Source organism: Notamacropus eugenii, chromosome 5, assembly GCF_028372415.1.
Source record: "Notamacropus eugenii isolate mMacEug1 chromosome 5, mMacEug1.pri_v2, whole genome shotgun sequence".
In the NCBI taxonomy this organism is placed as follows: Eukaryota; Metazoa; Chordata; class Mammalia; order Diprotodontia; family Macropodidae; genus Notamacropus; species Notamacropus eugenii.
In genome coordinates this window covers 186,425,564-186,446,130 of record NC_092876.1, presented here as the reverse complement: position 1 = coordinate 186,446,130, position 20,567 = coordinate 186,425,564, and the positions used below count along the sequence as shown (strand labels likewise).

General features: G+C 36.9%; 1 protein-coding gene across 5 annotated transcripts in view; it reads right to left on the bottom strand.

The window, feature by feature from the left end:
* PARP4 (poly(ADP-ribose) polymerase family member 4) overlaps positions 1–20,567 on the bottom strand; it is a 118,258-nt gene that overhangs the window by 77,192 nt on the left and 20,499 nt on the right. For all 5 annotated transcript variants that reach the window (XM_072611653.1, XM_072611652.1, XM_072611651.1 and 2 more), the window contains exons 6-11: positions 12,699–12,812; positions 7,929–8,078; positions 7,206–7,343; positions 5,733–5,903; positions 2,568–2,728; positions 778–915 (exon numbers count right to left, since the gene is read on the bottom strand). In XM_072611653.1, the coding sequence (XP_072467754.1) occupies positions 778–915; positions 2,568–2,728; positions 5,733–5,903; positions 7,206–7,343; positions 7,929–8,078; positions 12,699–12,812 (872 nt within the window). The remainder of the gene's footprint in view (positions 1–777; positions 916–2,567; positions 2,729–5,732; positions 5,904–7,205; positions 7,344–7,928; positions 8,079–12,698; positions 12,813–20,567) is intronic.

The window sequence follows — 20,567 nt, the reverse complement described above, 5'->3', positions numbered from 1 at the left end:
GCCCCTAGTTGCTCATCAGTATAATCATTCCATGTTTGGACTATAGAAATATTCTCCTAACTGTTCTCCCTACTGCCAGGCTCTTTCTATTTCATTTCCCATAATTTGCATTGTAATTTTCTTCAGTTTTTAAAAAATTTTTTTCTTTTATTATCCTTTTGTTCCTGTCATTACCTATTTATTCCTTTTATTATGAACTTTCTACGTGGCTCAGAGAAAACCTATCATCATTCACAGTTTCTAAATTCCTTCAAACCATTTATGATACAAATAAAGTTATATAAGTCCATATGGCAAAAAACCCCCAAGAATTCTAAATTGCTAAACTGGTTAAAAAATAAAGCCATTTCCATTCTCTCATAAAAATATTCTTATGGTTTAAAAAAATGGAGTGATTAATTTAAATGATCTCAAATACTCAAATGTTCATCTTAATAATAAGTATTTATAATATGTACACACATATTTATATATCAACATACTGCTGTATCAATGATATATCTAATGGTTCATATCTTCCTTTTACTTAATTTAAATATACACACACACACACACATTTGAGTAACAAAGGTATTGAATTTTTCCTTGGCTGAAAGTTTTTAAAGGAAAGATTGATTTTCCCATCAGATTTTCTATATATATATATAATAATAAAGTCATTACAGAACTAAGATGAAAATAATTTTTAAGAACAAATAAAGAGAATTCTTGGTTAAGTATAAAAAACTTTAAAATAAACTAAAAAATGTGGGTGAAATAAAGACAGAATATTATTACCGGGAAAGAATTCCAACAATATTTCTCCCAGGTGTTCCATGTAGTAAGGACTGCACATTGCCAAGCTTGCTCTGAAATTCCACAGTTTCATTAATTCTGCCAATTCGATATACATTTAAGATGTCCACTGAATCTTTCCTGCAAAAAATTGTGAGGAACCTTCAGACTATATCATTAACTCACAAAAAAAGATGAAAAAAAAAGGCTTGAGGGTCAACTCTACTCCAAAAGTTATACAAAATTAAAAAGGATATACCACAGTGGTTATACAAAACAAAATAAAGTTGGACAAGTGACTTCCAATGGAGTTCTATAGGCTGTGTTTGTTTTTATTCTTATTAAATATCGGTCCTTTGATTACAGTGGTTATAACCATACTGATGTGAGGACAGGCCTGTTTGTTGAAAGCAGGCATCAAAATGTGCTGTATCTTGTTAAAATTATAATGAGTGCTGATTTGATGAATATATTGGACCTCTAAGAAAATTGGACTCATGGGAAAATCTTCCAAGAACCATTATTCCCTAAGAAAACTAATTTGCTCTCTTCAAATCACTTAAAACTAAATATTAAGTAAATTTTTGTCTTCTGATGGCCATTAGCACCATAAACTAGTATTGCATTACCATGTGATAACAGATTTTACTCCATGTACTACACAATCTAGAAAACTCAGTCAACTCACATTATTCATAATTCTAAAATAGATTTTTTTATTGATTACTAATGATGACCGCCAGCCACCTCCTGTTTTTCCATGTTGCCTACCTATCCTAGGTTTCTTAGGGTGAAGTTCAGACTTATGATTGTGCTCCCTGTAGGAAGGTCAAGTGTTATTCTTGAAGTCTTGTGGGAACTTCAAAGACCCACACTATTGCTATGGCAGCCCTCTATTAACCTTGTGGAGGCTCTGGTGAGGGACTTAAGTAGAGAGTAAATGACAAAATGAAGATTAATTACACATCAAATCTGTTTAGGCAAAAAATCATCTGTGTTCCTACTGAAGGACCAAGGAAAAGTGATAGGAAGAAATCTCCTTTACTGTAATGTTATATCAAATATCTGGGCATTAATTTATTATGGCATTTAGGAGGCTTGTATTGAGGGACTGAATAAACAGAAGTATATCCTCTGCTCATGGTTAGGTAGAATATATGAAACAAAAAAAGATCAAGGGTCATAGCATGGACTTTAGAGACTTTCCCAAGGTGATGTAAGTAGTAAGCAGCAGAGTCAACATTGGAACCAAACTCCTCTGACTCCAAAATCCAGACCTCTTTCCACTGTACCACAATGCGTCATAAAACTAGAGAATGACAGGAGACAAAGCACAATACAAAGCACAGAGGGTCAAAATTTTTCCAGATGTATTTTTACCAAATTTACAATTCTAGTTTTTTCATGGCACATTAAAAAGAAAAACAAAATCCAAATTTGCAGCCCCATACTTTTTCCTCTGTTTTTAATCTTGATTTTTTTAAAGGACCTCCCTGTGTAATAACAAAAAAGATTAATGAGGTATAACATACAAGGCTCAAGTGCTCTGATTTTTAAAATTCTCAAAGAGATGTAACTATGGTAAAAAGGAAAATGTGAGGTTTAATAATAATGTAGGAAGTCAAACACAGAAGATCAAAGGACCTGTTAATATCAGAAAAGAAAGAAATCTAATAGCAACACCAGGTTATTGAAGCTACCTGTTACCAGTTCTGGTAGTAGCGTACTCTTCACATGTATCTGATGTACTATTGTGTAATTATACAATGCAAAAAACTAACTCTTTTGCTTACCCATAATTTTTTTGCAATACCTCTTCTTTAACCTTGGAAAACTCTCTAGTGTTCTCATCAACATGCTCAATGTTACATCTTAGAGCTCGGTATTTGGCAAGAGAAGGTGGGTTAGGTCTTGAGAGATTTGCTTCACTGACATTAATCACGTCTCTTATGAGCTGTAGAGAGAAACAGTACAAGGACACTAAAATTGCCACATATCAAAGTGTGGTATTATATATATATATATATATATATATATATATATATATATATATATATATATATATATATATATATACATATATATATATATATATATACATATACATAACATATTATAATAAATATATGCGTGTCAATATGTATATACACTTACAGTTTTCTCATTGGGATGAAAAAATACACACAACCTTTTAACAGAAAAACTTTGCTTAATGAATATCAGTCTTTCTTGCTGTCAGCATATTAAGGCTTACTCATATAGGAGACTAGGATCATTGATTTAGAGGTGGAAGATACCTCAGAGAACATTTATTCCAACCATCGCAATTTATAGATGAGGAAACTGAAAACTAAGGAGGATAAGTGACTTGTCCCAAAGTCACACATTTTGTCTCTATAAGACTTCTTCTACCATGCTGGAGAAACCTCTCTTGTCCTTGACTACCTCTCCCATTGGAAGTACCTCCCCCCTCTCCCCCTCCCCCCCTGACCAGTTTCTTCTAGGACCTCCACTTTCAGAGGCCAGTTAGGCCTTTGTTCCTCTCAGGCTACACCTGATTCTCTACATGTCTAGGGCACCTTCTCTATCAAGCTACTGCAACCTTTATCTCCCTCCCACTCTTTCACTTGCTTTCTCCCCTACTAAAATGTTCTGCTTGTTATTTGTAGTCTCAGCACTTAACAGTACCTTGAATATAGTAAATGCTTAACAAATGTTTGTTGAAACCAGTGTGCTTTAAACTATGCCAGACTGCTTTCCATAGCATTGTGTTGATCCATGACAGCATAGTATGTAATCAGTTAGGGATCTGAATTATGCTTTTTTAATGGACTTGCTGACTTTAACATATTCAGCTTGCATACTGTTAACAGAAGCTGCTGCTGCTATTTTCCTGAGAAAACAGAGATCCAACACCTGAACCATCCCTTCCCAGGGATTTGATTCACTAACTTCCCCACCACCTTCATAGCCCATCAGAGGTTGCTATTAGTTACTCAAGGCTATCATATGATGCAGTCAGAGTGAGGCATATCAATTCATCAACATTTCAAGTGGTACTTTGTGGAAATTTATAGGACAAAATTTTCTAGTAAGAAAACCTAGCTTGCTCAGTATTGCCCTTCCAGTTGCCTGTCACACGTACCCAGTACTGGTCTGGTATGTCTCTCAAACTTATCTTAATGTTCTGCCTCCTTGATCTCTGTCTTTCTTAAGTAACAAGAGGATTGTATTTCCTCCAATTCTAACTTATTTAGCTTAGCCCTAACCCTGAACAGGCTATTCGGTATCTCTGTTGGACCCTTTCAATGTGCCCTAGGAAATTCCTGGTATTTTGTGAGTAAACTTTCCTGCATGTTCAAATTTTTAACAAGTGGAGAAACTGGATGGTGGTTATCCCCCACATTTGAGACCGGCAATTGTAGGTCAGGTGGAACAAGGCCTTCAGGGTGGTGAGCAGTGAATCTTGGCAGATATAAGCATTCAATAATGCTGGTCCCATTCAATAGAACCTTGACACCACCCTTCAAGGCCTACTTCGAATGCTACCATCTCTTGTCCCTGTGGGAAATAACTTTTTCCTCCTCTGAATTTCTACTATACTCTTACTGACCTTTTTGTTGTTGTTCACTCATTTTGGGGTTTTTTTGGTAAAGATACTGGAGTGGTTTGCCATTTCCTTCTCCAGTTCATTTTACAGATAAGAAAACTGAGGCAAATAGGGCTAAGTGACTTGCCCTGGGTTATGCTGCTAGTAAGTATCTAAAGCTGAATTTAAAGTCAGCAAGATGCGTTTTCCTATTACAAGCCCAATGTTCTATCTACCACTTACCACCAACTTAACTGCTCCTTTACACCCTGACATTCATTTTACAACTTATCTATTCTATGACTGCTGCTCCCCGTAGGGGAATCAAACCCCGACCTTCTGCATGATTCTGTGCCCAATCTGTGGTAGAGCATTCCAAGCTCGTATTGGTCTGATCAGCCACAGTCGGGCACACTGAAACTTGAGTTTATCATGGTGATGTCATTTTGGTCCTCTTCAAGAATGAAGGACAACAGTCATTCTATGACACTGCAAGCTTTGGTGGGCAGAGACCATGTCTTTCTTTATATTTCCTAAAGCACCTTGCTTACTATGTGCAAAGCACTGTTGCTCTCCATAAATATTTGTTGAAACAGCTGAATATTTGAGAATAAAAGAGGATGAAGGAGAGCATTTAATATTGAGTTTCTTGAGTTGAATATTGTGTAGGTATGAAGACTCAAGGCAACAGGTGGCCACTCCCATTAGATAATTACCATTCTCAGTATATGTAATCAATGACTTTAAAATCTGCAAGATTGGTCTCAGACACAACGATAGGCTATGTGGAGAAGTTTCTATTTCTATAATGTTATTCACTGAATCATAAAATTTTATGTCTGGAGACTGGCAGTTATATAGTTGAATTCCTTTGACAATGAGGAAACTGAACCTGAAAAAGACTGTGTAATTAACAACCAATTACATAGGGAATTATTTCAAGAGAGGTTAAAGATAGGGCCTGAACCTGTGAGCTCATTGATAAGGGCACTCTTGGATGAGGAAATTCCTACCAATGCAGGTTAGCACCCTATAGTCTCAAAGACTTGCCTAGAGCTTGGAGAGGTTACATCATGCAGTCAGTATGTACCAGAGGCAAGACTATAACCCAGATCTTCCTGACTGCAAGACCAACTCTCTATCCATTACACCACACTGCCTCTCCATTCTTTTTAACATAGAGCCTTTACAAACATATTTCTGCATTTGAGCTAGCCTTTACAAACATGTTTCTGAAGAGACTTCAAAAACCTGATTTAAAGAACTTAAGCACTCATTTCTCAAAATTTTTTAAAAGTTTTCATAGAAGTTCTTTTTAATATCTCAATTTTTAATATCTCAATTTAATATCTCAATTTCAAAGTAATACCTGGCAGAGATCTTCTTTCTTAGATAACAGCCTTTGGTTAACTTCATCTTCTGTATTTCTGTGAGGTATACGTTGGTAGAATTCTGACATCATCTTTCTCAACTCTTCTGCTGTTTCTCCCTTGTTTAATGCTGCTTTAACTTGAAGTAGAATACCCTCAGCTTTGCTCACCTTTAATATAAAATATTATTTAAAATGAAATCTTGACAAATAGAGCAAAATATAACCAAATATTTGGTAGCCACTTTCGTAGCCATTGTCATTATTAATTCTAAAGATGAAAGCAATAGGATTCTTCAAAAAACAAAGTATCAAAATTGGACTCAGCTTAGAGAAAGGAAGTATGATGCCAATTTTTAATGAGTATTATTGTACCTTTAGGAGAATTGCTTTTCAAATAAATCCAGGAAGATGTCAGAATTAAATGATAAAGAACAACAATAAAACTACTATGAAGTAGAATACAAAGGATACTATTAGATACCTGGTACATAATGTGATTTTTCACAATCACGAGTCCAAAAATGATTTCAAAACATCAAGGATCTGTAATTCATTAGAGGAGGAGCTGGGATCTATACCTTAGTCTAAGAATTCTTAACTTTTTTATGTCCCAGACCTCTTTGGTACACTGGTGAAGCTTATAGAGCCCTTATCGGAAAAATGCTTTTACATGAATAAAATAAAACACATAAGCATTACAAAGGGAACTAATTATGTTCAAATACAATTACCAAAACTTTTTTTTAAAGTTCATGGACTCCACATTAAGAACCCTTTCATTAGATAGTTTTATTTATGTGGCCAAAATAAAAAAATCATCTCCTGGAGGCCAGTTTCAGTCTTAGCTAGGCTGATCCTTGGAATTCCTTTTCTAGGTATGTACTTAATCTATTCACCTTAGTAGGACCTCAGCACTTATGTTCTGCTGTCATGGCCTTTAAGAACTCAGGATCATCCCCTTACATCAAACTTATTTTCAAAAAGCTTAAGATAAAATAATCATCACCAAGATTTTTCTACTGGTAAGAGTTAGAGATTACTAAATTAGCTATCTGGTACAAATCAGCCTTTTGTGAGTCTAGGAAGAATAAACTAGTTTCTCCAAAGTCTCAACCTCACTGAATAAACTAACTAGTGAAATGTTATATCTATTAAATTTTTTTCTTTTCCTTCACATAGAAAATGGTCTTTGGCAAAATATGATATTGTACTGTTAATATTCATATCAATGTTTCAAGTTTATTAAATATCATGTTGTTAAGAAATATTGTGTCTACCTCTCAAAATAGTTCAACTATGGAATCCTTATCATGATTCTGACTTAACTCAACTTGTTTTTCTACACCACAGGCAGAATCTGACTTCAGTCAGTATATTCTATAACTGGATCTAATTATTATGTCTTAAGTTGATATTCTGAAAACAAAACATTCCTTAAGCAGAACATATTTTTCCCAAATCACGACTTACATCATTTAGACTGATGCTATTTGCTGGCTTGAGAAGAATGTTCTCCAGGTGGCCGAGAGCTTCCACCCAAATCAACTCCACTAAGGTATTCACTTCTTCACTTACAGTATCTCCATTTAACACATCTTCCAACAGCAACTGGATCCAAAAAAACACTCAAGTTACAAAAGTGAAAATGTTTCAAACCAACCTAAGAATGAGAGGGGAATGAAGAGGATCATAATGACAGCCTAGAGTAGGGAGAAGCAGCATGGACATTCTTGGCATTCTAGAACTCCTCTTGATGGTGCCTTTTAATTTTCTCACTTTTTCCTCCTTTCCTGATGCTCTCTCTAGTTCTCTCTTCCATTCCTTCCTCCCTTTTCTTTTCCTTAGGCTTGTTGGCTTCAGGTCCGCCATCAAAACTTGTGGGCATATCTTAGTCATATTAATGGTGCTTGGGCTAAAAGGGCATATCCTGACACATCTTATGGAAGATAATTAAATTTTGTGAAATGAATTATGGTTTGCCATTTGCATACATTACAAATCAATTATGGATGTTGCAGATTATCCCATTTGGCTATTATGACCTTTTTTCATGGCTCTAAGATGAATTATTTCTATAAGGTTTTTTTCTCTACTTCTGCAGTTCAGTAAATACATTTTCTCTTAAAAACATTAAAATAAGTTACTTAAATAATTTGTGACCAGAACAAAGACAAATAAACAAATCATTCTAACTGCTTGTAATTTCTTAGATGCCAGAAGTTTCGCTTCAGGTGGGAAACTTTCTGATGGCAGAAATCCTTGGTTCTTCAGTTCTTCAGTATAATTCTCGTAGTATTCACTTGCATCTTCAGATGTATTCTTTCTAGATAAATGTCTTCTAGTCTGTGAATTATAGTACATATCAAAGAGTTAGAATAAGAGCACTTTATTTACACAGGAGTCAGTTATCCAGGAATCTCAACTATCTGGAACACATCCAAAAGATTTGAGGTAAACAAGAAGTTTTTTGAGCAACAAAAATAGACTTCAAAGTCTATGTATTAGAGCTTATGCTTGTTTACATTTATTTTACATACAGTACTAACAAACTCAGTTACATAGTTTCCAGGTTCTGGGCAGATTAAAAACAACTGCAAGAGGAGAAAGAAGGAGAAAAAGACTATTCCTCAACACAGGAACACGAATAAGGAACAAGAAATAATAGTTGATAGAAAGTGAGAAGGTAGAAAAACTATAAAAAGCAGACTGGAATTCATAAAACAGAGTAATCTAGATAGTCTACAATTTTGTAGGGGCAAATATCTTTACATACACTATATCATAACACAGAACATTAATTAACATTCATAATCATGATCTTGAGAAAATGTTAAATTATAAGGAAATCTATTAAATATCCAAAATTTAAAAATTTTGACATTTAAAGGAGCAAGTTTCAGATAGCTAGAAAATTCACTTAAGGAGAATTCTGTAATAATGCCAATTAAATAGGCCACATCTTTATTGTCACAAAATTGACTGAAATGTTCAAAGAATTAAAAATCCAATTGAGCTTATTTTTAACTGTTAAAAATTTTTGATTTAGGGGAAAATGCTATCTTAAAGGATCTCCTCCAACATATACATAGGAAAAGCCTGGTAAAATAATAAAAGATACCTTGGGCTTACAAAAGTAACAAAAGTAACTGCTGAATCTCCTCTACACAAAACTGAGAGATATACGTTCTCTGATATAAGGCATTTGCCTCTATCATGGAAGACATCTACTATAGAATCCAAATAGAAGTAGTATTCTCTTTAGATGGAGGGACCCTCAAGATTTTCCTATTTGTAGATGACATTACTGAATGACATTATTGAATTGAACAGAGACACTGTTACTGATATGTTAGAGGACCATACAGTACAGTATACGTGAGCACTTAGAAGAGCCTAATTTCCATCCAGTTTCTAGGGCCTTTGACTTTAGAGAGTTAAGTAACTTCTTTCTGGGGAGAAGCCATCAGCCTATATAATATGAAGAAAGAGGAAGAAAAATGGTTTTGGAATTCTATATGGGCTGATTCCATGCTGTCTAGGACACACGTATAAGGAGCAGAGTAATTCAGGCTGGTAGCTGCTGTTCACCTGATGCTTATCTAGGAGCAGAAAGCAACAGAAGTGATCAACTAAGCACCTAAGACCTTGATACTGACCAGATGCAAGTGAGACGGATATTGACTGGGATTCCTTTTACTGGTCTTACCATATTTCTTATTGTTTCTTCCTCTAATAACGGGGAGGAAAAAAAAGGAGTGGAAAGGGATGAAAGACTGAAACTCCCTAGCTTCAGTCATTTCAGCTTACAGTTTTACACTATTTGAGACTGCTACTAAAGTAAATGGGCATTTATGATTATGCTAATCCATGCCTATAAGTAGGCAGCTGTAGATTGAGAGGGGAAGTAAATCAATTGAAAAGAAAACAAAAAGCAGAAGATTGTGGCCAAGTTCTTGGGCTCATCTTGGCCATCACATGTTCTTGCTGCCATAAAATTCTATTCACCATTGTCCTAGAGACAAGAGATAGTAGAAAAATTTCTTTCCCCTTTTACTGGAAATCCAACTGAGAGGAAGTATTGGAACAGTTGTAAAAGAAAGAAATGGGGCTGGTTCCTCCCATCAATTTTTTTTAGCCCACTAAGTAAGTAGCACCTCTTAACTCTGTAGTAAATCATCTTCAAATACACCTCATGTCACTAGTGAGCAATCAGGAGCTACTGTGTCATCTCAATAAGGAACATATCCTTCAGCAAGGGGTCAGAGCACATGTCCCACAGAAAGAGACCAGAGTTCATGCCCAGCTCCATCAGAGGAAACCTCAGGAGATTCCTTAATCATTCCCATGACAACTGTAATAATATGCCTTAGAACACTGCAGAATTTCTTAAATGAGATCAGTAATCATTCAAAAGAGTTAAGTCTAATTATCTAGTATAGAAAAACCTAGCGGATGAAGGACACTTATTGTTTAGATTATAATATAAAATTTCACGTCTGGTCTGTTAGAATTGGTCTGTCAATACATGTATCTCAGATAGACCCTGTGATGGATAATGAATGACTGTCCACCAAGAGGTGAAAAGGAAGTTGCATTTGAGAAATTGTGCAGCACTTTCAACACACCAAGGTTTCTCCCTGAAACCAACAAAAAGCACTATTTTCATGCAAGTATTCTTCCAGTGATGTTTATGGCTTTAAATTATGAACTACTACAATCTCTGAAGAATCAAAATTATGGTCACCCAAATGGCAATGAAGAGATTCAGGTTGCCATCAAAAGGCTGCAATCTATTTCCAACAATGAACTGAAGGTCAAAAGGAATACCAAAGATATAAAAAATGAGATGTCTAGCTGAGAAAGGAGATAACCTGGTTATGTTCCAAAAGAGAAGAATAACCCATGTGCTGTATTGATATCTACATAATATCAAGAAACCCAGAAGAAGGCTCTGGTCTGTTGGATAGGCTCCATAGAAGATTTATAGAAGGACATGGACAAGAACTGAACATGAAGGGAATGTATGGAAGGGTGGCTATCTGCTTTTGTGGAAGGAATAGCCACAATGATAAGACAACAGACCTACTGGGCTATTAATGTGTTCTATTTATTCTTCTCATTTAAATAAATCATAATGTCCCCTGGGGGAAATATACCCTAATCCTTTTGAAATTACTCTTGCTAAGGTTGGTACAACATTGAGGAAAAAAATGAAGTGAAGGGTAGTGGAAAAATACAACATAAGGGCAACACTTTACGAACACTGAATTGTCTGTGAGAGACAAAAATAAGGGTTCTTAGGAACAGAGACAAAAAATTTGAGGAAACTTTATAGACAAAGGGCCCAGAGGCAGAGGTTTCAGTAGGATTTGATAATGGTGGGGACCTCCCTTGATAGCTTTTCAGGTATTGTTTTGGGATGTGAATTTCAAACTGTCTTTACTATCGTTGTTTCGTCATTTTTCAGTCACTTCCAACTTTTCCTAACCCCATTTGGGGTTTTCTTGGCATAGATCCTGGAATGGTTTTACCATTTCCTTCTCCAGCTCATTTTACAGATGAGGAAACTGAGGCAAACAGGGTTAAATGACTTGTCCAGGGTCACACAGCTAGTTAAGTGTCTAAGGCCAAATTTGAACTGGGGTCTTCCTGACTCTAGGCCTTGAGCTTTATCCACTGTGTCACCTAGCTGCTCCAGATCATCTTTGGTCCTTCAGTGAGTTAATTGCTGGACACTGTTCAAAGCTTTTTTCAGTTGTTCTTTGTATTCAGGCCTTTTGAAGCTTTGCTCTGAATGGAACAGGGAAAGTAGCTTATATGAGTCAGCTGTTCTCTGGGTTGCAAGATAATGACTAAAGCAGAACTGCACCCAAGGACCAAATGAAAACAAGAAAGGGTCCAATTTTCTTCTACCTTGTTTTATAGTATAACTCTATTATTGGGGGACGCAGTGGATAGAGTGCCAACCAGAGGACTCATCTTTCTGAGTTCAAATCTGGCCTCAGACCCTTAGTAGCTGTGTGACCCTGGGCAAATCACTTAACCCTGTTTGCCTCAGTTTCCTCATCTGTAAAATGAACTGGAGAAGGAAATGGCAAACTGCTTCAGTATCTCTGCTAAGAAAATGCCAAATGGGGTCATGAAGAGTGAGACACAATTGAAATGACTGAACAACTGCCACCATTTCTAAATAAAGAAAAGAATATCACGAAGAACTGTGGAATTGAGAGAGGAAAATAAGATTTTTCCAACTACATAATTGAATGAATCTTTTGAAGGGCCTTAATTAGCCTGAAAATGAGCAACCATTTTATCAGTTATAATAGGCAACTACATAGTGGGTAGAGAGCTGGCCTCAGAAGACCTGAGTTCAAGTCCTGCCTCTGACATCTGCTGGCTGTGTGACCCCAGGCAAGTAACAGACCCTCTCAGTGCATCTCTCTAAGACTCAAAGTTGTAGAGAAGGTGCAGACCTACATTGGCAGAGGGAGTTCACTCTACGGATAAAATCATAAACCCATCCCTAACCCTAACCATTATAAACATGCCTGTAAATAATCTAGAATATTCAAGATACGGCAGTCTTCCCCAAGCAATTTTCTACTCTGTCCATTTGACATAATAATTCCATGTACTAATGAGATGTGATTATCATCTATGATAATCTCATGCTATCTTTCCTATCTTTCCCAGTTCAGGGGCTGTCAAAGACTGCACTACTATATATGAAATGAGTGGAGACATACACAAGAAGTTCCTGCACAATTACTGAATTTGTGGTAAATTCTAATAGAAATAAAGCATTTGAATTTCATAATAATTATATTATTAGTGATATAATTCCTTTGTATCAAACTGTTAATCAGTAAAGCCCTAAGAAGCTCATAGGGTGATTTGTTGACAAAACACGTCCAGGAAATCAACTCTAACAGCTGATGAGCACATAAAAAGCAATCCAAATACCTCAACTCCTCCTGGCAGCAGGAAATTCGCAGCTACAAGGAAAGAAAAGTCAGGATGTTCCTGGAAGCACTGCAGTTCCACCACCACGACTTCCTTCTCTCCCTCCGACTTAATCTGGAAAAGGCACAGTATGATATTACCAATTATGTCACTTTTTATGCACATACACACACATACATTAATATATATCTATATATATATATATATATATACAAAAAAGGAGGTTTACTTTCAGTTTTTTTAAAATAGCATTCAAATTTTAATTTATTGGGGGGGCATTTATTATTAATTAATTTTTAGTTTTCAACATTCACTTTCATAGGATTTTGAGTTCCAAATTTTCTCCCCATCTCTCCTCTCTCCCACCTCAAGAGAGCATGTATTCTTTACCCCTTACCCTAATCTGCCCTCCCTTCTATCACTCTCCTCTTCTCTTATCCCCCTCCTCTTCTATTTTCTTATAAGGATAGAGATTTCTATACCCTATTGACTATATATCTTATTTCCCAGTTGCATGTAAAAACAATTTTTAATATTCATTTTTAAAACTTTGGGTTCCAAATTCTCTTCTCCCCTCCCTCTCCACCCACCCTCATTGAGAAGACAAGCATTTTCATAAAGGTTATAAATTTGTCATCATGCAAAACACTTCCATAGTGTGAAAGATTAACTATATTTCCCTCCATCCTATTCTGTCCCCCATTTATTCTATTTTCTCCTTTGACCCTGGCCTTCCTCAAAAGTGTTTGCTTCTTATCACCCCCTCTCCCAATCTGCCCTCCCTTGCATCATTCCCCCTCTCTTAATCCCTTCCCCCCTACTTTCCTGTAGGGTAAGAGAGATTTCCATAGCCAATTGAGTGTATATGTTATTCCTTCTTTGAGGCAGTTCTTATGAAAGCAAGGCTCACTCATTCCTTCTCACCACCCCCCTCTTCCTCTTCACTGTAAAAGTTTTTTCTTGTCTCTTTTATGTGAGATAATTTATCCCATTCTACCTCTCCCTTTCTCCTTCTCCCAGTATATTCCTCTCTTTCCCTCCTTAATTTTATTTTTAGATATTATCCCTTCATATTCAATTGACCCTGTGCCCTCTGTCTGTCTGTTTCTCTCTCTCTCTACATATATATACACACATACACATATATACATGTATGTATATATGTATGCATGTATGTATGTACATTCTCTCCAACTACCCTAATATTGAGAAAGTTTTAATGAGTTATATCTTTCCATGTAGGAATATAAACAGTTCAGCTTTACTAAGTCCCTTATGATTTCTCTTTCCCGTTTTCCTCTTCATGCTTCTCTTGAGGTTTGTATTTGAAAGTCAAATTTTCTATTCAGTTCTGGTCTTTTCATCAAGAATGTTTGAAAGTCCTCTATTTCACTGAATGTCAATTTTTTCCCCTGAAGTATTATACTCCGTTTTGTTGGGTAGGTGATTCTTGGTTTTAATCCTAGCTCCTTTGAGCTCTGGAATATCATATTCCAAACCCTCTGATCCCTTAGGGTAGAAGCTAGTAAATTTTGTGTTATCCTGATCATGTTTCCACAATACCTGAACTGTTTCTTCCTGACTGCTTGCAATATTTTCTCCTTGATCTGGGAGCTCTGGGACTTGGCTACAATATTCCTAGGAGTTTTCCTTTTGGGATCTCTTTCAGGAGGTGATTGGTAAATTTTTTCAATTTCTATTTTATCCCCTTGTTCTAGAATATCAGTGCAGTTTGATAATTTCTTGAAAGATGATTTCTAGAGGGGGCAGAGTCAACGTGGCAGAGGAGAAAGACACACATACTCTAGCTCTCCCCACACAGCCCATAAAATACCTGTAAAAATGACTCTAAACAAATTCTAGAGCAGCAAAAGCCACAACACAACAGAGTGAAAGAGATTTCCAGCCCAAGGTAGCCTGGAAAGCCAACAGGAAAGGTTTATTGCATGGAATGTGGAGTGCAGCCCACAGAGCCCAGCCCAGTCTTGGCCATGCAGCACAACAGGGACAGGGCTGGAACAGGCCTCTAGGGTGGAATCCTCAGCAGCAGCTGCAGTTCTCAGAACCCTTTATCCACAAATGCCAAAGACATTTCAAAGGTCAGTGAAAAAGCTTTTTCTCCTGGGTGAAAATGGAGCAGGGTCTTCTCCTAGCCCCAGCCTCATGTGGTGGCAGCCACAGCAGCAGCTGTGGCAGCAGCAGCATGCATTTTTGGAGTCCTCAGCTTAAAGTTCCTGGGGGAATTGAGCAGCTGATCTGACTCTCAGTCCTGAGTGGCAGTCTGGGGGTGAGGAAGAGTGCTGGCTGGTATGGTGGAGCTGTTGGAGGTTCTGGAAAGGGAACTATACTTAGGGATCCTTGGCAGAAAAGCTTCGGTAACTCCTAGACCAGAGCGCAGGCCTGGAGAGGAGTAAATTCCTCTCCCTTGATTGAGCCATCATGGAAGAACTAAGAAATTACAGGTCCCCAGATTATACCCCCCTCTTGACAAAGGACTCAAAAGTCAAGTAACTAGCTGGGAAAATGTCCAAGAAAGGGGAAAAAATAAGACTACAGAAGGTTACTTTCTTGGTGAACAGGTAGTTTCTTCCATCCTTTCGGATAAGGAAGAATAATGCTTACTATAAGAGGCCTCCAAAATAAATATGCAATGGTCTCAGGCCATAGAAGAGCTCAAAAAGGATTTTTAAAATCAAGTAAGAGAGGTGGAGGAAAAATTGGGAAGAGAAATGAGAGAAATGCAAGAAAATCATGAAAAGCAAGTCAAGAACTTGCTAAAGGAGACCCAAAAAAATGCTGAAGAAAATAACACCTTAAAAAATAGTCTAACTAAATTGGCAAAAGAGGTCCAAAAAGCCAATGAGAAGAAGAATGCTTTAAAAAGCAGAATTAGCTAAATGGAAAAGGAGGCTCAAAAACTCACTGAAGAAAATAGTTCTTTAAAAATTAGAATGGAACTGATGGAAGCTAATGGCTTTATGAGAAACCAAGAAATCACAAAACAAAACCAAAAGAATGAAAAAATGGAAGATAATGTGAAATATCTCATTAGAAAAACAATTGACCTAGAAAATAGATCCAGGAGAGACAATTTAAAAATTATGGGACTACCTGAAAGCCATGACCAAAAAAAGAGCTTAGACATCATCTTTCTTTTTTTTATTATTATTATTTTTTAATGTTTAACAATCACTGCCATACAATTGAGATTTTATCCCTCCCACACCTACCCCCCATTACCCCCCTCCCTACCCACAACTGCATACAATTCTGTATAGGTTCTACATATACTTTCCTATTGAGTATATTTTCACTATAGTCATGCTGTGTAGTCAGACTAAAATAAATGAAAGAAATCATATTTTTTTTATTTTTTTTATTTATTTTTTATTTATTTTTTTTTATTTTGTAATGTTTAACAATCACTGCCATACAATTGCGATTTTATCCCTCCCCACCTACTCCCCACTACCCCCCTCCCTCCCCACGACTGCATACAATTCTGTATAGATTCTACATATACTTTCCTATTGAGTATATTTTCACTATAGTCATGCTATGTAGTCAGACTAAGATAAATGAAAGAAATTGTATAACAAATCAGAACATGATACACAAACACATACACATACACAAACATGATCTGCTACAATATGTGAGTGACTTCCATATTTCTCTCTCTGAGTGTGGAAGGCATTTTGCCTTGAGATCCTCCATTGGGATTTTTTTTTTTTTTTTGGTAAGAAGTTCTTGTGTTATTACAAAAATCTAGGTCTACCAGAAAAAACTCTCACACACTGTGGTTGTTGCTGTGCATAAAGTTCTCCTGGTTCTGCTCCTTTCACTCAGCATCAGGTCATATAAGTCCTTCCAGGCCTCTCTGAAGTCTTCTTGTTCATCATTTCTTATGGCACAATAGTACTCCATTACATTCATATACCATAATTTATTCAGCCATTCCCCAATTGATGGACATCCCCTTGACTTCCAGTTTTTGGCAACTACATAGAGTGCTGCTATAAATATTTTTGCACATGTGGGACCCTTTCCCATTTTTATGATCTCTTGCGGATATAGTCCTAGTAGCGATATTGCTGGGTCAAAGGGTATGCACATTTTTGTAGCCCTTTGGGCATAGTTCCAAATTGCTCTCCAGAATGGTTGGATGCGCTTGCAGCTCCACCAACAATGAATTAGTGTTCCAACTCTCCCACATCCTCTCCAGCATTTATCATTTTCTTGTTCTGTCATGTTTACCAGTCTTATAGGTGTGATGTGGTACCTCAGAGTTGTTTTGATTTGCATCTCTCTAATCAATAGTGATTTAGAGCATTTTTTCATGTGATTATAGATATCTTTAATTTCTTACTCTGAAAATTGCCTGTTCATATCCTTTGACCATTTATCAATTGGGGAATGACTTAGACATCATCTCTCATGAAATTATCAAGGAAAACTGCCCTTATATTCTAGAACCAGAGGGCAAAATAAATATTGAAAGAATCCACCCATCACTTCCGGAATGAGATCCCAAAAAAAGAAACTCCTAGGAACATTGTGGCCAAATTCCAGAGTTCCCTGGTGAAGGAGAAAATATTTCAAGCAGCTAGAAAGAAACAATTCAAGTATTGTGGAAATATAATCAGGATAACACAGGATCTGGCAGCTTCTACATTAAGGGATTGAAGAGTTTGGAATATGATATTCCAGAAGTCAAAGGAACTAGGACCTAAAACCAAGAATCACCTACCCAGCAAAACTGAGTATAATACTTCAGGGGAAAAATGGTCATTCAACGATATAGAGGACTTTCAAGCATTCTTGATGAAAAGACCAGAACTGAATAGAAAATTTGACTTTCAAACACAAGAATCAAGAGAAGCATGAAAAGGTAAACAGGAAAGAGAAATCATAAAGGACTTTCTAAAGTTGAACTGTTTACATTCCTACATGGAAAGATAATATTTGTAACTCTTGAGACTTTTCTCAGTATTTAGGTAGTTGATGAGACTACACACACACACACACACACACACACACACACACACACACACACACATATACACATATAGATAGGGAGCACAGGGTGAGTTGAAGAAGAAGGGATGATATCTAAAAAGATAAAATTAAGGAGTGAGAGAGGAATATATTGGGAAGAGAAATGGAAAGGGGCAAATTATCACTCATAAAAGAGGCAAGGAGAAGCTTTTTCAATGGGGGAGAAAAGGGAGGAGGTCAGAGGGGAAAAAGTGAAGCTTACTGTCTTCACATTTGGCTTAAGGAGAGAATACATGCTCACTCAATTTGGTATGAAAATCTATCTTACACTACAGAAAAGTAGGAGTGAAGGGGACAAGAGAGGAGAGGGGGATGATAGAAAGGAGGGCAAATGGGAGAAGGAAGTAATTAGAAGTAAACACTTTTGGGGAGAGACAAGGTCAAAAGAGAGAATAGAATAAATAAGGGGGCAGGACAGGATGGAGGGAAAGATAGTTAGTCTTACACAACAGGACTATTATGGAAGTCTTATGCAAAACTACACATATATGGCTTATATTTAATTGCTTGCCTTCTCAATGGGGATGAGTGAGGAGGGAGGAAGGGAGAGAAGTTGGAATTCAAAGTATTAGAAATTAATGTTGAGACTTGTTTTTGCCTACAAGTGGGCAATAAGAAATACAGGTAATGGGATATAGAAATCTATCGTGCCCTACAAGAAAAGAGAGAAGATGGGGATAAGGGAAGGTAGGCGTATGATAGAAAAGAGGACATATTGAGGGAAGAGGTAATCAGAATGCAATCCATTATGGCATGAGGTGAGGGGAGAGATGGGGAGAAAATTTTGAACTCCACATTTTGTGGAAATGAATGTCAAAAACTAAAAATACACACTTAAGAAAAAAAAAGATGACATCTAGCTCTTTTTTTGATCATGGCTTTCAGATGGTCCAACAATTTCTAAATTATTTCTTCTGGATCTATTTTCCAGGACAGTTGTTTTCCCAAAGAGATACTTCACATTGTCTTCTGTTTTTTCATTATTTTGGTTTTGTTTTATAATTTCTTGATTTCTCATGAAGTCATTAGCTTCCATTTGCTCCATACTAATTTTTAAGGAATTATTTTCTTCAGTGAGTTTTTGGACTTCCTTTTCTATTTGGCCAGTTCTGCTTTTTAAGGCATTCTTTTCCTCAATGGTTTTTTGAACCTTTTTTGCCATTTGACTTAGTGTATTTTTTAAGGTGTTATTTTCTTCAGCATTTTCCTTTAGCAAACTGTTGACTCATTTTTCATTACTGTCTTGCATTGCTCTCATTTCTCTCCCCAAATTTTCCACGACTTCTCTCACTTGATTTTCAAAATCCTTTTTGAGCTCTTCCATGGCTTGAGATCAATTCATATTTTTCTTGGAGGCTTTGGATGTAGGAGCTTTGCCTTTTTCATCTTCAGGTTGTATGTTTTGATCTTCCTTGTCACCACAGTACGATTCTATGGTCTGATTTTTTTCCATTATTTTCTCATTTTCCAGTCAATTACTTGATTTTTGGGCTATTTATTGAGGTAGGACTCTGCTTCCAGTGTGGAGAGTATACTGTCCCAAGCTTCAGGGGTTTTGTGTAGCTGTTTTCAGATATATTTCTAGGGGTCTATAAATTTTTGGTTCTTCCAAGGTGATATGATCAAATGAGACAGATTTGCTCCTCTCCTGGTCTTTGCTTTGGTCTATGAGTGATCACAAGCAGTCTTTTCTACCTTGGAACTTTGAGGAGGATTCCTTCTCCACTGCCACAATAAACTCTGCCACACCAGCAGTCCTTGTCATCCCAGGACTGCAACCCAGATGCAAGCATGAGCAAAGCAAGAGAATCCTCCCTCAGCACTAGCAAAGAGAACCCTGCAATTCCACTTTGATCAGTCACTCAATTCTCCCACTGTCTGTGAGCTGAGAGCTTCAGAAACAGCCACTGTTGCCATGGGGATGGGATTGTATCATGCTCCTCTCTCACCCAAGTTGGATAGACCTTTCCTCCTGACCTTCTAAGTTGCCTTCGGTGTTTGTGGGTTGAGAAGTCTGGAAACCACAACTGCCGCCAGTGATTCAGTCCCCTGAGGCCTACTCCAGGTTTGCTACAGCCTGATCTATGCTGGCACAGCCCATGTTGAACTGTGCTTTTCTTTTATACTGGTGCAACAGACCTTTCCTATCAACCTTCCAGGTTGTTTGCTCACTCTGTCATTTTGGGGTTTCTGCTGTTGAAGAGTTATTTTTTACAGATATTTGGAGAGGTTTGGGGCTCATTTTTTAAAAGAATGTTATTTGATGCAGAATTCTGAGTCTGGCTCTACTGAAGATTTCTATGTAGGGATTTTGCACTCCTGGAACTCTGGAAATAGTTTTCAGATGCAGAAAAGAGGAAACAGAGGATGGGAGGGAGGGGAGATGTAGCAGCTCCAAGGAGTAAGTTGTGGTGCTGGCCTGGAGTCAGCCCTACCTGTTCTTTGACTTTACAGGTAGTGAGCCTTGGGGGAAGTCACAGAACCTTGCAACGACTCAGACAACTCTCCCAGTCTAGAGTTACACAGAAAGTGCCAACAGGCATAGTTAGTGGAAGGTCCTACCTGGGAGCTCCCTACATTGATAGAATCACAATTCTAGTTTAAAATAAAAAAACAAAACCCCAACAACCATGAAGTGGTTCTGAAGCAGTCTTCTAATGCCTGTCTTCATCAGAGGATCCTAATTTCGAAAAACAAAACAATTTTTCTAAATCCAACTGCTGCCAAAATTTAATATGTCTTTATGAAATGTATTCTTTAAGTGAGGATATTGAAGCTTTCAAAATGAGTAGGAAAAATTATTAAATACAA